Here is a 16,011-nt window from a genome sequence, read left to right on the forward strand (position 1 = left end):
GATCTAGAAAATCAGTCTCATCCAGGAGAGTCAGGATTTGGTTATCAACCACGTGCTCAAGAACCTTACCCAGGATGTGGACATTAGTGACCCCTCAACAGTAGACTACGTTTTCTGGATCCAGGGAAGCCTTCTCAAGGTGTGGCCCTTTAAGTAAGCCAGGACTCCTCCCTCTCATGAGGAGGCATTAGTCACCTCCCTGGCCCAACCAGCTGTCCCCTCTTTATCAGTTTTCATCAGCTATGAAGGGCAAGCGCCAAGAGCACATGTGGTCACCTGCACCAACCCGATCATTTTGTCCACATTCTTGAGCTGTGCCAGCTAAAACTCAACCAGGAAAACAGGACTAGAAGGCATTCTGGATACCTTGCAGAAATATGGATTTCAATGGGTGGCTGGCTGTGTTTTGGTTTGAATGTTGTTTCAGAAAGTTCCAATTATGTAGCGTGTATTTTCCCAATCCATGCTCAGGAAGGATTTTTACAAGGGCAGAGCATTAATTGAAGGGGTGGTGCGGAATAATTTCATTTGAACCCACAGGATCTCCAGTGTGTCATTAATAATATGCATCATTTGTTTGAGTTGAAAGGCTTCAAAATATAATCTAAGGTTAGGCACTCCCATTTCTCCTTTGTCTCTAGAATGATACAAAGTTTGGAGAGTTGTTCTACTTTGGTTACCATCGCTGCTTCTCCACATATATATGTATTTCTGCAATTGCCTTCCAGTGACTTCTTATATCTTCTTCTATTACATTCAGGGTGTATTTATTGCTCAGTGGCACTAATAACATATAGGGCATCCCTTCATTTATCTTCCTGGACCTCACCATTCCCCCATGTGTTTTGCTTTGCAACTTGCCCTGCTATTACTCAGCATTTTTTTTTTTTTTGGCACTGCTCCAGAAATTAGCCTTGTCAAATGCTCCTTTCTCAGAACCTCAAATGCTTTCTGTTCTCTTTATGCAGCTCAGCATTCTAGAGCCAGTTGCCGGGCAACCCCAAGTGCATTCTCTTTCCCCTGCTCTTTTTGGGCTTGGATCTCATTGGCTAGGAGTGCCCTTTAGGAGCTACAGCTGGTACGACAACGACAACCATTCTTGGGCTGGGATAGCCTGACCACTGTGTTCAAATGCATGGATTGGTAACCTCAAAGTTTGATTATTGCAATGTGCTCTGATGTGGGGGTAGGGTTGTGGGAGGGATTTGGCGCAGTTCACATTTAAGGGCAAGCCTACTTAATTCTCACTTTCCGAGACAAGATGCTGACTGAAACTCAGCTACCTTGTGAATATTTCACTTCTCTGAATTTTGCAATGTGGTTCTCCAATGAAATAATGTGTACAAAAATCAGAGATGGATTTAGGGGAGAGCAACTGGATTGCCCTCACAGGGCACTGAGCCGAGAGGGATCCACAACAATGATGTAAAACAGAAGGTAAGAGAGGTAGGGGGAGTGTATGCAGAAATTTGGTGTTGCACAGAGTGCTGCTTAAATTTGGAATCCCCAAGTTCGCCACTGCAAAATTATATGCTAGGACAAAGTGTTCATAAAAAGGTGTCTATTGGAGAAATTAACATTCTAATGCAATGCATTTTAGAATGCAGTTGTCAGAGTGCCAGTTTAGGTGCAGTTGTCAGAGTGCCAGCTGGGAGACCGGGGTTCAAATCCCCATTTGGTCACAAAGCTCATTAGGTGACCTTGGGCCAGTCACAATCTCTCAGCCCCACTGGGTTGTTGTGGGGATAAAAATGAGAGGAAGAACCCCCATTTTGAAAGATTTGTTGGCCCTGCTGATCCTTCCCTAGTGTGCATGGCCATTTTAGGTACAAAACAAAAAAGGCACACAGAGCTTGGACATTGGGAATAGATGGAGCTATTAGTTGACACAGGGAAGACCACACAGGATGAGGAGAAAAATGGCCAAGGGAGGAATATGTTGCATGTGCTTAAACTTTATTACAGTAAAACAAGCTTTTCCAACCTGGCACCCTCCAGATTTTTTGGACTACAAATCCCATCATCCCTGAGTGTTGGCCATGCTGGTTAGTGCTGATGGGAATTGAAAGATTGCAATAGGCCATAGGTAGTGGATTGTTGTGCCAAAGGCTTGATGCAAAAGGTGTGGGGGGGGGTTGGAAGAAAGAAGAGAGGTGGTATCATACAGGTGTTCTTGGAAGCACTTTGAAGAGTGGGAGACCTTCATCCTACTGAGCAAAGGCTGCAGTGCTGGAATACAAATCTCCCCATGCTGTTTGCCCACTCTTTTGTTTGGGGGAGATGCAGAATCTCTGCAGCAGAAACAGCTTGTGTTTTGCTGAAGGCCATCTCGATCCTTCCAAGAGGCATTAAAACAGACACACACGACAACAACAACAACAACAACAAACACAGAGGCCATTAATGTGCTTTATGGAAGGTTGCAAAGAGTGCCTTTGCTGCAGTGCTTTTTCAAACTAGCAGGGGTGTCAGTGGCAAAACATGCTTTTGCAGTTGCTCTGCGATGGAAAGCTGGCTAGTGCAGACAGACGTAGGAAGCACGTTAATTTAAATCAAGACATTCATATATAAACCATGAAGAGTACTGCAGTGTTTCACGCAGCCACCTTCCAATTGTTGCTATGGTAAGGCAATACTTCATATATTCTACACAATATGAAGGGAGACATAGGAAGGCGAGTTCTCTGAGTCAGGCCATTGGTCCATCAAACTCAGGGTTGTCTACACTGTCCAGCAGTGGCTGGCCATCCAAGGGTTCCAGGCATGGGACATTCCTAGCCCTGCCTGAAGATGCTGGGGATTCAACTTGTCACCTTCTGCATAGAATCATAAAGTTGTAGAGTTGGAAGGGACCTTGAGGGTCATCTCATCCAACCCCCTGCAATGCAGGAATCTTAGCTAAAACATCCATGACAGAGTCCACCACCTCCCGAGGGAGCTTGTTCCACTATCGAGCAGCTCTTAATGTCAGAAAGCACTTCCCGATGTTTACTCGGAATCTCCTTGTAACTTGAAGCCATTGGTTCGATTCCTACTCTCTAGAGCAGGAGAAGACAATCTTGTTCCATCTTGTGCATGTGCTCTGTCACTGAGTCGTGGCCCAGGAAGGGAGGTTTAAGCCTTGATGGGGAAGCTGTGAGATTCAAACATACCTCTGTTGACATAGCTATTTAAAGGGACAGGAGACACCTACAAAACAAGGGACTGAAACAGCTAATACAGTCCTCAGACTCAAATGCTCCCTACTGACTTTTTGTTTAATAATAATAATAATCCTCACAGGGTTGTTGCAAATTAAAAATTGAAGAAGAAGAAGAGTTTGGATTTGATATCCTGCTTTATCACTACCCGAAGGAGTCTCAAAGCGTCTCACATTCTCCTTTCCTTTCCTCCCCCACAACAAAAACTCTGTGAGGTGAGTGGGGCTGAGAGACTTCAGAGAAGTGTGACTAGCCCAAGGTCACCCAGCAGCTGCATGTGGAGGAGCAGAGACACAAACCTGGTTCCCCAGATTACAAGTCCACCGCTCTTAACCACTACACCACACTGGCTCTCAATTGAGAAGGTACATGGAATCTGCTGTAGTGATAAGAATGTTGGGCTATGACTTGGGAGACCAGAGTTCAAATTCTCCACTGGGTAACCTTGAACTAGTCAACATTTATCAGCCTAACCTACCTCACAGGGTTGTTGTGAGGATAATATGTGGGGAGGGGTAGGCATGCTACCTTGAGAAAGTTAAGATATACATGCAACAAAACAATAAATACAAATGTCACAAAACATATTTCCTAATCGCTGTAGTCAACTAGCTTTTACTCAGAGTAGACCCATTCAATAGCCATGACTAATTTAGGCCCCTTGATTTCAACAGGTGTACTCTGTGCAACCCTGGATGTGGAAGAAATTCAAGCTGTCTGTCCACCCCCGCCCCCCATAGAAGGGGACATTTGCTACCCAGGGAAAATTTGAAACCTACAGGGAGGGAGGGAGGAAGGGAGGAAACGGCATATTACCTTTTTGTTCTGGTAATTTCTCCTCCTAATTAAGAATAATCAGCATAATAGCTGTGAGAATAGATTGCACTGAAAATCCATTCTAATTGAAATTAAGTGGAATGCTGAGCAGTAAATTATGTTGCAATATGCAAAACTTTTAACAAAGTATTCATCCCCAGAATTAAGTGTGCATGCACTGTGTAATTAATTATACTAGTCGTTTAACAGAAATCTAACTTGAACCAGAAACAACATTGGTAGTTTTTTTTTAAAACACACACACACACACACACACACACAGAGAGAGAGAGAGAGAGAGAGAGAGAGAGAGAGAACATCTATTTTATTACGTACAGTTCTCTTCAATTTTCTTTTAAGAGCGGGATGATTTTGATCTGCTGGGATTTGTGCTGTGTAATTTTGCAGATGGCCTGGTGATAGTTTTCTAGGCAGACAATTCAAGCTCAAGTGAATAAGAGTTAAATTGAGATGGGCCCGTTTCACACTTCACAGAAGCCAACAACTACGAGAGATTCAGCTGAGCTACAAACCTGTGCTTGTCAAAACTAGGTTGATTTCTCAGCCCACCTCACAGTAGCCAATCAGAAGTCTACAAAAAGTCCACAAGTAGGATCTGGGTGCATCTGGGAAGATGTGGCAATCTGTCCCTCGTTGACTGTCCCACTCATTCACTTGCAGGGAATTTCTAGTCACCTAATACTAGCAGGTGCATCCTTAGCTACCTGTATTCACTGTTTTCCTTTTCTCCACAGGTACATTCTGCTTCTTAATTTGATTCTTCTGAAGGGCTACGAGCTCCTTGAGAAGCTGCCTCTTGTGCCACTCTTGCAGAGCTAATGTGCTGCTTAAATTGTGATACTGTATTGAATGGTACACCAGATACCACCTGCGAGTGGTGGTTTGTTTGTTTTTAACCAAAATAATTGTAATGGCTCTGCATGGTCCCCCCACCCACTGGATCGGATTCAGGACCCAATCCAGGACTTCATATTGGGTCCAATTAGACCTGGGCCAACCTCCGCCTCCCGAATCAATCCAAGTGCCAGCCCTCATGTTCAATCAAGGTTTCAAAAGGTTAATTAAAAATACAGGTGGAAAGGGAAAACAATGAGACGCTGTCTCTCCTTTCCATTTCTCCCGAACACACTGCAGAGAGCAGGACTGAACCTTCCACTCTCTGTGAGAGAGAAACTTTAATAAGGAATGGGGGAAATGTACAAATTACCTAAGAGAACAGTGTAAACAACTAAAAACTTTGGCAGGATTTAAGTAACGCTTGTAATGTACTAAAAACTAAGGTAAAAATTGATTATTTTAAGAAAAACAGAGAAAATATATGATGCAGTTGAAAAAGATTGAAAATGGAAACCATGGAAGGGTGGAGGGAAGTCTAAGGATTCAGGGAATCCTAAATATTGATGATTATGTCTAATGTTTGAATTTAAATGTGTAGTGTAAAACTGAAAAAAAAGATTATATATAAAAAAGATGTCTGTGGGAAGCACACAAGAAAGACCTTTAATATCTCTTTTTTTGAGTTGCTGTAACAGACATCAAGTTCTATTTGATTAACCGCATTAGTCCTGGACACGGGCAAACTTCTCCAAAGCACAGTTTGATCTTTTTTAAACTAGCACACCCCATTAAATGCACCCATGTTCATTTCTCCCATCCTAATGATGGCACAGAGTCCCTTCCTTTACTTCCTCCCATGGCGCTAAGTGTTGCTGTTTTAATCTGTTTCTTTGGGACTCCGTATGCCTCACCCGACTTCTCCTCTGGAAGCATTGAGAATTAAGGCGGATAACTCTGAACGCTTCTCCTTCTCTGTAACGCTTTGGCCGGGCAGAAAATCAATGCGCTTAGCAGAGGCAGCAGCAAGCGTTTGAATTAAGGACGGCTAAAACTTCCAACAAGAAAGAGTGCCGTATGTTTCCATGTTAGCTTCGCCTCTGGATGAAGGGCAAGAGAATACATTTACAGGTGGGTAGCCGTGTTGGTCTGCCATAGTCGAAACAAAATAGAAAATTCTTTCCAGCACCTTAGAGACCAACTGAGTTTGTTCTTGGTATGAGCTTTCGTGTGCATGCACACTTCTTCAGATACGTCTCTAAGGTGCTACTGGAAAGAATTTTCTATTTTGTTAAGAGAATACATGTTGCTGCTGCTGCTGGAGAAGCTCCCTGTTGCTGCACTCGCAAGCCTGCAATGACACCAGGAGATCTACCCAGCATGCAAGTGGACTTGCAGGTGTAACAAATGAACTGGATTTGACTGAGTGAGTCACAGGCTGTATACCACTGGGGAAGGGGCATTACTCAGTGATAAAGCACGTGTTTTGCATGTCCTAGGTTCCACCCCCAGCATCTCCAGGCCGGGCCGGGAATGCCCCTTGTATGAACCCTTGGAGACCCACTGTCAATATATACAACCCCAGGTTAGCTGGGCCAATGGTTTGACTCAGGATAAGGTGGTTTCCTGCATTCTATTATCATAAAAATAAATATTCCATCGCAAGTGAGGGTGTTTTGTGGAGTGTGTCTTCACTCTTTAACAGAATTATGCAAGTCACACTTCTTTGAAGTCTCTCAGCCCCACTCACCTCACAGAGTGTTTGTTGTGGGGGAGGAAGGGAAAGGAGAATGTTAGCCGCTTTGAGACTCCTTCGGGTAGTGAAAAGCGGGATATCAAATCCAAACTCTTCTTCTTCTTCTTCTTCTTCTTCTTCTTCTTCTTCTTCTTCTTCTTCTTCTTCTTCTTCTTCTTCTTCTGCAGATGCCATAGAAACCAAGTAGACTGGCAGGGGAAGATAGGGCAATCTGTCCCTCTGCAATTGCCCCACTCACTCACCTGCAGGGAATTCCTAGTCACCTAATGCTAGCAGGTGAGTTGTTAAATATAACCCTGGCTCATACGGGCTTGACATTTACTGCTCTGTTATATTTATCACCACCAGCAAAGTCACTTAAATAACGCAAATGAAGTCCTCCGAGAAAAGTCCTGTTGACCCTTTACCGAGCAAACTGAAAACAGTGCGCAATTTGAGGAGAAAGGAACAGAGAGGTTTTGTCTTTCTTAATTCAGGCCTTGTACATAGGAGGGGGGGGGAAAATCAACTAAAATATACAGAGGGGAAACCCCCTCTGAACTACATAGCCAATCAGAGCATGTGCTACCTCAGTGAACATCGTGCCACTCCGCCTGGTTGCTAAGCAACACTTCTGCTCGTACCCCCTCTTGGCTAGCTGACTTTTTGACAGTATCAGAGCTAACCCTTAAGTTACAAATGAAATAATCTCTGCTGCTGGAAGAGCAGAAAAGTACCTGACTGATACTACTCTTTCTTTTTATTTATAAGTTTATTTTACAAATTAGTAAAATGCTGCACAGCCTGAGGCCATCAAAGTGGTGTGTAACAAGATAAAATAAAATACAGTGGCACCTCGGGTTAAGAACTTAATTTGTTCCGGAGGTCCGTTCTTAACCTGAAACTGTTTTTAACCTGAAGCACCACTTTAGCTAATGGGGCCTCCTGCTGCCGCTGTGCCGCCAGAGCACGATTTCTGTTCTTATCCTGAAGCAAAGTTCTTATTCTGAAGCGTTATTTCTGGGTTAGCGGAGTCTGTAACCTGAAGCGTATGTAACCTGAGGTACCACTGTAAAAGCAACTGCCGCAAAACAAAACCAAATTCCAGAATATAGAAAAATAATAGAATAGAAACTGTGCTCAACCCTTTTTTTTTACCACATGAAACTGTTGTTTGAGTCTGCCCCCAACTCATTGGCACAAAAGACACTGAACATCACCATACCTTCATCCTGACATTGATTCCTCCAGTTCCCATAATCCCAGAAGCAATTAACAGCTTGGACTTCACTGGTTTCAAATAAACAGACATGTAAGAATAAAGATGCTTACTGCTGCAGGTCTTATTGAATTTTGTATTCTCCTGAGGGGATCCCTTCAGCCGGCACTGGAAACGGTGTTGCCAAAATTCCTGAAACCACGGGTTTCGGTGGTTGGTTTCTGGCTGAAGCTGCAGGTAATAATCATCAAACCATTTCACATCCGGAGACTGAAGCTTGATTGTTATTCCTCCAACAGCCTCTCGCTGGTATCCTTCTGTCACATCGTATCTGTCTGCCCAGCCATCGCTGCAAAGATAAATAAAAGGAGCAGACTCTCTGTGAGGACGGGGCTGCTGTGAATCATTGAAGAGAATTATTGGCATGCATCCTTGGGAATAGCAAGGGGACCCTGGCCAAACAAGAGCTGTGGCTGGACAAGGAAGGTGCTGCAGGGGGTGCTTCATTCTTGTCGCACAAATACAGTAAGATCTTGGGTTTCCTTTATTTAACCAGCTCACACGCTTGGCTGAGAGTACCATATCATGAACTTAATCCTGGGCAGCAGCCCTGCAATCAGACCCAGAGGACAAGTGGCCAGATAAACCAGAAGGACCAGTGGCACAAGCCCCAGAAATGATGAACCCACAAGAATGTGTATAAAAACATACAAGAGGAGTCCTGCTGGATCAAACCAGAGGCCCATTTGATCCAGCGTTCTGTTCTCACAGGGGCCAACTAGATAACTATGGGAATCCCATGAGCAGGATGATGACTCTTCCAGTCATCACCCCAGTGACTTTCATTCAGAGCGCAGCCATCAGGGTCAGTAGCCATTGATAGCCTTAACCTCCATGAAATGTTCTGATCTCCTTTTAAAGACATCCAAGTTGGTTGCCTCCACTACACATTGTGGTTCAGAATTGTGGTAGCAAATTCCATAACTCAGACCAAGGCTCTCAACACCAAGCCTGAATCCCAACCACTGGGACGTATTGCGTTGCAAGGCTCTTTGAATCACTTTTGAGTGAAGAGATGGAGAAGAAGAAGAAGAAGAAGAAGAATCTTGAGTCAGATACCCCTAAACTGGGACCCCCAAGCATAGCAACCCCTGAACAAATTCCTTTAAGGGTCAAGCTGCCTCTACACCAGAGACTTCATCCTTCCCAGCACCTACTTCCCAGGGGAATGGACAGAAAGGAAATGGTGTGCTTGGCTCTGGACCAGAAGTCCATCCCATTGATGCTCTCTTCAGGAAGCGGGTGGAATAATGGTTATAGTGTTATAACCTGGGAGGACCTGGGAGGGCAGGGTTTGAATTCCCAATCAGTCATGAAGCTCAGCTTGGGCCAGTTGCTATCTCTTACCCTAACCTACCTCTCAGGGTTGTTGTGAGAATGAAATGGGGAAGAGAAGAACCATGTGCCCCACCTTGAGTTTCTTGGAAGGTAAAAGTGGTATATATATCTGTAATAAATAAATAACTTTCCACTGCTGTTTAAATTGATATTTAACTGTGTTCTTTATTGCTGGATCCAACCATTGACCCATTTAGTTCAGCAATGGTCAACCAAATGCCTATGAGAAGCTCTCAAACAAGACACGACTCTTGCCACTTGTGATTCCCAACAACTGGCATTCAGAGGCATGTTGCCTCTGACAGTGGAGAAAGAACATAGCCAACAGGAATAGTAGCCATTTTTAGCCTTATCCTCCATGAATCTGCCTACTCCTCTATTTAAACCATTCAAGTTGGTGTCCATCATGATCTCCTGTGGGAGAGTGAACTCCATAGTTCAACTATGTATGGTGTCTTTAATTTGTCCATTGGACACTCATAAGTTCTAGAATGAGAGAGGTTTCTCCTTATCCAAATTGCATAATATTGCACACTTCAGAATTCATCATGCGAAAGGCTGGACTGGATGAATCCCAAAATGGAATTAAGATTGCCGGAAGAAATATCAACAACCTCAGATATGCTGATGACACAACCTTGATGGCAGAAAGTGAGATGGAATTAAAGAACCTTTTAATGAGTGTGAAAGAGGAGAGTGCAAAATATGATCTGAGGCTCAAAAAAAAAAAAAAAAAACACTAAGGTCATGGCCACTGGTCCCATCACCTCCTGGCAAATAGAAGGGGAAGAAATGGAGGCAGTGAGAGATTTCACTTTCTTGGGTTCCATGATCACTGCAGATGGTGACAGCAGTCACAAAATTAAAAGACGCCTGCTTCTTGGGAGAAAAGCAATGACAAACCTAGACAGCATCTTAAAAAGCAGAGACATCACCTTGCTGACAAAGGTCTGTATAATTAAAGCTATGGCTTTCCCAGTAGCGATGTATGGAAGTGAGAGCTGGACCATAAAGAAGACTGATCACTGAAGAATTGATGCTTTTGAATTATGCTGCTGGAGGAGACGCTTGAGAGTCCCATGGACTGCAAGAAGATCAATCCTATCCATTCTGAAGGAAATCAGCCCTGAGTGCTCACTGGAAGGACAGATCCTGAAGTTGAGGCTCCAATACTTTGGCCACCTCATGAGAAGAGAAGACTCCCTGGAAAAGACCCTGATGTTGGGAAAGATTGAAGGCACAAGGAGAAGGGGATGACAGAGGATGAGATGGTTGGACAGTGTTCTCGAAGCTACCAACATGAGTGTGACCAAACTGCAGGAGGCAGTGGAAGACAGGAGTGCCTGGTGTGCTCTGGTCCATGGGGTCACGAAGAGTCAGACACGACTAAACAACTAAACAACAACAACAACAACACCATGTCACTTCTTACTAAAAAAAAAAAAACCCACCCCCAAATGTTGCAACTTTTTCTCATGGGAGTTGCTCTATCTCCTTGATCACTTTGCTCTCCCTTGTGCTCTGCCACTTAGGACATGAGAAATGCCCTTCTGGATCAGACCAAAGGACTATCTGGTTCAGAATCCTGTTCTCGCCACAGGTCACCCCTGGAAAGTCTGAAAACAGGACTCATGGGTCACAGCCACTTGCATTCAAAGGCATGCTGCCTCCGACAGAGGAGGAAGAATTTAGCCACCCTGCGTATCATTTTATTGTATTTCTTGCTAGTATTCTATTTGCAGTGTAAACTTGGATAAATGATATAGAGGGTGGCAAATGCCATAAAGAAGCAAGCAGCGGTGACCTAAACATTTAACCCTTGTAGGAGCTCCACTCTTCCTCATCAAAGGCTGGCCCTTAATGTCCTCATTTAAGCACGCAGCCCTCTTCACAAACGCACTGACGTTGAATTGGGGTGAGTTGCACATGAAGCTGCTGCAGCCTTTTATCTGACCACAAGGCAGTGAGTGCAAGTGATGGCGAATGAAGTAAGAGGAATGACTTCATCGGCCGCTGAAAAACAAATAGCAGAAGACGACAGAATCTGATGCAGTAATATGAACGCATACTGACTTAACTGAAGATTCATAGGGTCTACGTGTCTCTCTGCCAAGTCTACAGTAATTTGACTTTCTACAAAAATAGAGGTTCGGAAAAAGATGGGCTGGGGAGAATAATGAGGTGCTGTAATGTTTCAGCATAGGGATGGGGAACCTTTTCCCAACCTGAGGGCCACATTCCCTTTTGTAAAACTTTCTGGGGGCCATATGGCGGTGGTGGGCGGGGTCGGAGGAAAAAGTGAGAGGAGCAATTAATGTAAATGTTACCTGTGAACAGTGGGCTAGCTTCTAGACACACTCACAAACCCCTTTCTATTCTCATTCCAGGCAAGCCAAAGGTATTTTCAGGGTTCAAGGATGCACTGCAGCCAGGGAAAAGCACTCAAGGGGAATGTGAGGCAGGGCACGGAGGAGAGAGGGCTCACCAGGAGTATGGCCTGGAGAGAATCTCGAGGGCCACATTCAGACTCTGGGCCAGAGGAACATCGCTGCTTCTTTAGGATCAACCCCATCTTCTACTCCTTTAAAATACCTATTCCCTGGTCCCTATGCAAAGGGAGTTACAAAAATCTTGGCCACAGAACATGGTGATGATGTCCCAGGCTTGTGAAAAACGTGGTATTGTTATTCTTACAACCCAACCCAGCCTATCTCTCTGGATGTATAAAGGATCAAGGCAGAACTACCTTATACAGTATGCATGTGAGAAACTGGTGATGAGGATGACAATGAGATTGAAGGTGATGATGGAATTGGTGAGTGACGACCATGATGATGAGGGTGGTGATTGTAGCCTTGCTCCTGTTGTGTTGTTTGGTCCCTCGGGTCACCGCTGCGGTACAAAAGACAGTATTTCAGCACAATTGACAATCTGGAACCGCGTCGCTTTGAGGCTCGTTAAGTTTGGATTCAAACCATTTGTTGTATCCGTTTAACCAACATTTATATATCCGACTCGATTGTAAAGAAACCTCTAAATGGTTGACAGAAGTACGAAATAAAACATTAAAAGTCTCCATAAAGAACAGGTGTTTTAAAAATGTTCGGAAGATTATCAAACTAGATAGGCGAAAGAGGCAAAACCCATTAAACTCATACATCCAGTTACAGGTGGGTAGCCGTGTTGGTCTGCCATAGTCGAAACAAAATCAAAAATTCTTTCCAGTAGCACCTTAGAGACCAACTGAGTTTGTTCTTGGTATGAGCTATCTGATATCTGATATCAGGAATCACAAGACAGAGAAACCAGTAGGAGAACACTTCAATCTCCCAGGACATTCTATAAAAGATCTCAAAGTAGCTGTCTTAATACGAAGAAATTTCAGAAATAGACTGGAAAGAGAAGTGGCTGAATTGCAACTAATCACCAAACTTAAAACCATGGAGAAACCTGGTCTGAACAAAGACATTGGATTCTTATCTCATTATACATAACAAAGCTATCTTTAGCCATCTCACCCCTTGCCTTTCCCTGCAAGACTAATTGCAGCCGTTAAGAGTCATCAACAGGTTTTCCACACCTATCAGCTGATCACCCATTCCCACCACCCTTCTGAGTAATACCCCTCCCCACTCCCTCACTATATTTAAGGATCTGGTGACTTCTGTTTCAGTGCATCTGAAGAAGTGTGCATGCGCACGAAAGCTCATACCAAGAACAAACTCAGTTGGTCTCTAAGGTGCTACTGGAAGGATTTTTTTTTATTTTGTTTAAACTCATACATGTTAGGCTTGCCTAAACAAACATGTTCTCAGCAGATGCTGAAAATAATACAGTAAAGTCTTGTCATCTGGGCAGCCCGGGACCTCCAGACACGCTGCCCAGGCTTGCACCCCAGAGAGGTAATGTCATTGCTGTTAATGCAGTTATGAGTTACTGGTCTTTGCAGCCACAGCAGCCACAGTGGTTCTGCAGCAGTTTGACTTCACCCCCAGAGGCGCACTCCATTGCCTCTTGAGACAGATGAGTGCCAACATACAAAAGCCCAACTGATGCCAATATGCAGGGAGTTCCAAAGTATCAACAGACCACACAGTCTGCGGACAATGGGTTTGGATTTCGTGATAGGGCAGTGGTGGACAACCTAGATCTAGACAGACCCGGAGAGTTGCTGTCTGTTTGAGAAGGAGGGTATTCTGGGCTAGATGGAGAAATAGACTGGATACTAAAAGGAGGGGAGACTCTTTCATAGCTCCACCTACTTTTGACTCTGGCCCTGCCCACCATTGGTGTGTATCTGGAGAACCTTGTCCAGTCAGAGTCTTGCATTATTTTCTAGGCAAGCTTCCAGGAACCACATGCCAGTGGTGGGCGGGGCCAGGGGCAAAAGTGGGTGGAGCGATGCATATAACTATTACACCTGTACTAGTTTCTACACACGAACCCCTCTGTATCCTCCATCCAGGCAAGCAAGAAGCATTACCAGAATTCCAGGGCACCAGCCAGGCAATGTAAAGTAGCAGAGAAATGCCTGGAATTTTTGCAAGTTCAAAGTTGCTCCAGAAAAAACAGCATTACTGCCCTCGGGAGGAAAGCATTCTGTGTGTGCCCAGAGACTCTCTTGCCTTTCTCCAAGTCAGCCTGTCAGTTCTATTATTAAATGCAGATTTGTAAATTCAAGATCCCTCTACTTCAAAGAGAGCATTATAGTCACCCTACCGCAACAGCCTGTGGCTGTTTTGACAATAAGGTTTGTGGCTCACAGGAAACAAATTCGTAGGTCCCTTTTGTCTCCCGATTGCTGCCCTAGAAATTCTAACACTTGTACCCAAAGCTTGATTGCCGGTATACAACAGCATCTACAGAGCTGTACCAAGTAACCATGGCAACTAAGTGTATAGGCCATTTTCTAACAAAATATGAATTACAAGGCTTCTTTATTGTTGCTGTAAAAAAAAGGGGGCAAATCTGAACGCTTTAGTGCTATGGGGTTTTTTTTATTATGGGGGGGAAAAAACCCCCACATGGCTTTGTATTCTTTATGTTATCTTCCATTTTGCCACCCACTCGGAAAGAACACGGCAATTAGCATTACATAACGGTTTTAAATTGGGAATGGTGCCATTCGCTGAAGTGCATTTAATTGCAGCTATACTTGGTCCTACATCCATATAGGCTAGATGGAGGGGCTAAGTGCCCGTTACATAAAAACGAGTATAACCCAGTGCAGGCGGCCATTTTGTTTCAAGAAGGGGCACTTTGTGATTTGGAATGGAGAAGCAGCAGAGGGAGAGAAGGGTGTGTGCTTTCCCTGCTTGTCACTGTTCACATTTCACTTGCCAGCCTGCTTCACCTATTCCTGGAATCATAGAATCTTAGAGCTGGAAGGGACCCTGAGGGTCATCTAGTCCAACCCCCGCAATGCAGGAATCTCAGCTAAAGCATCCATGACAGATGGCCATCCAACTTTTGTTTAAAAACCTCCAAGGAAGGAGAGGCCACCACCTGTTGTGGGAGTCTCTTCCACTGCTGAACAGCTCTTACTGTCAAAAAGTCCCCGTCCCCCCCCCCCCCGAATGTTTAATTGGAATCTTCTTTCTGGTAACTTGAAGCCATTGGTTCGAGTCCTACCCTCCAGAGCAGGAGAAAACAAGCCTGTTCCCTCTTCCATGTGACAGCTCTTTAGAGATTTGAAGATGGCTATCGTATCTCCTCTCAGCCTGCACTGTTCCAAGCACCTATTTGTGAGGGAAGAAACACAGGTCTATGAACCCTAAATCTGAAAAAAGCTGTGTGTTTTGGGTGGGTGGTTCGGAGTGGAGAAAGAGCTGGCAGAAAAAGGGTAAAGAATCCCATCTACTTAATCCCTTAATCTGCTCTAAACAAACTCCTTTTCTTTTCTCATTCTTTCTCTGTTTTTGTTCTTATATAGATTACTTTCTTTTATCTGATTGTGTTTTGAAAAAAGCTTTAATAAAATTTTATTATGTATGTTATTTAAACTAACCTTTTTGGACTAGTGGGCACAGCTGGAATTTTGAGAAAGTGTCATATGCAAAAGACATAAACTTGGTGCTGAGAGGACAAGGCTTACCCAAAATGGCCGCCACAGGGTGTATGGCCCAACCCAAAATGGCTGCCGCGGAGTTATGGCTGCCACACCTAAATGAGCGGGAAAAGCCATAAAACTACAAAATGATGTGGGCATGCCTCACACCTGTCAATGGAAAACAATGTCACTTCTCTCGTCACAGCCATGTTCACTTTGAGAGAGATGTTCTTCGCATCTCCCCTCTCCTCAGAATGGAAGGGTCGGTGGGTGTTTAATCCTGGCATCTGAAGAAATTGGGACATGTTTAAGGGGGCTTGTCCCACATAGAAGCAGCTGAAAAAGTCCAAAACGTAACTGGGCAGGAAGACCAAAAATGCCACTTGTGCATTGTAGATTTTTGAGGAGATATTTACTGATACCTTTCATAGGCACCATAGGAGGCAATGGGAGGCACACTGGCACCCATGGGTGCCATGTTGGCAATGCTTGTGACCCTAAACCAGGAGGAACTGAGGACTAAAAATGAGAGTTATATAGGATATACATTGCACCTACAACAAAATGTTGCAGTATGGAGTTCTGCTGTTCAGGGTTCCAGCCACTGCATTTCACCCTTCCCGTTCCTCCCCACCCTGCTTATGGGTTTTATGCTTTCTGTTTATTTCCTTTGGCTTTGTTGCAAACTGCCCCATGGCTTGTGCAAAGGGCAGTACAGTGGACCCTCCGGATACGAACT

General features: G+C 44.3%; 1 protein-coding gene across 3 annotated transcripts in view; it reads right to left on the reverse strand.

The window, feature by feature from the left end:
• GRM5 (glutamate metabotropic receptor 5) overlaps window positions 1-16,011 on the reverse strand; it is a 217,777-nt gene that overhangs the window by 43,565 nt on the left and 158,201 nt on the right. For all 3 annotated transcript variants that reach the window (XM_033146098.1, XM_033146097.1, XM_033146099.1), the window contains exon 3: window positions 7,939-8,174. In XM_033146098.1, the coding sequence (XP_033001989.1) occupies window positions 7,939-8,174 (236 nt within the window). The remainder of the gene's footprint in view (window positions 1-7,938; window positions 8,175-16,011) is intronic.

The sequence above is a fragment of the Lacerta agilis genome, chromosome 4, assembly GCF_009819535.1.
Source record: "Lacerta agilis isolate rLacAgi1 chromosome 4, rLacAgi1.pri, whole genome shotgun sequence".
NCBI lineage: Eukaryota > Metazoa > Chordata > Lepidosauria > Squamata > Lacertidae > Lacerta > Lacerta agilis.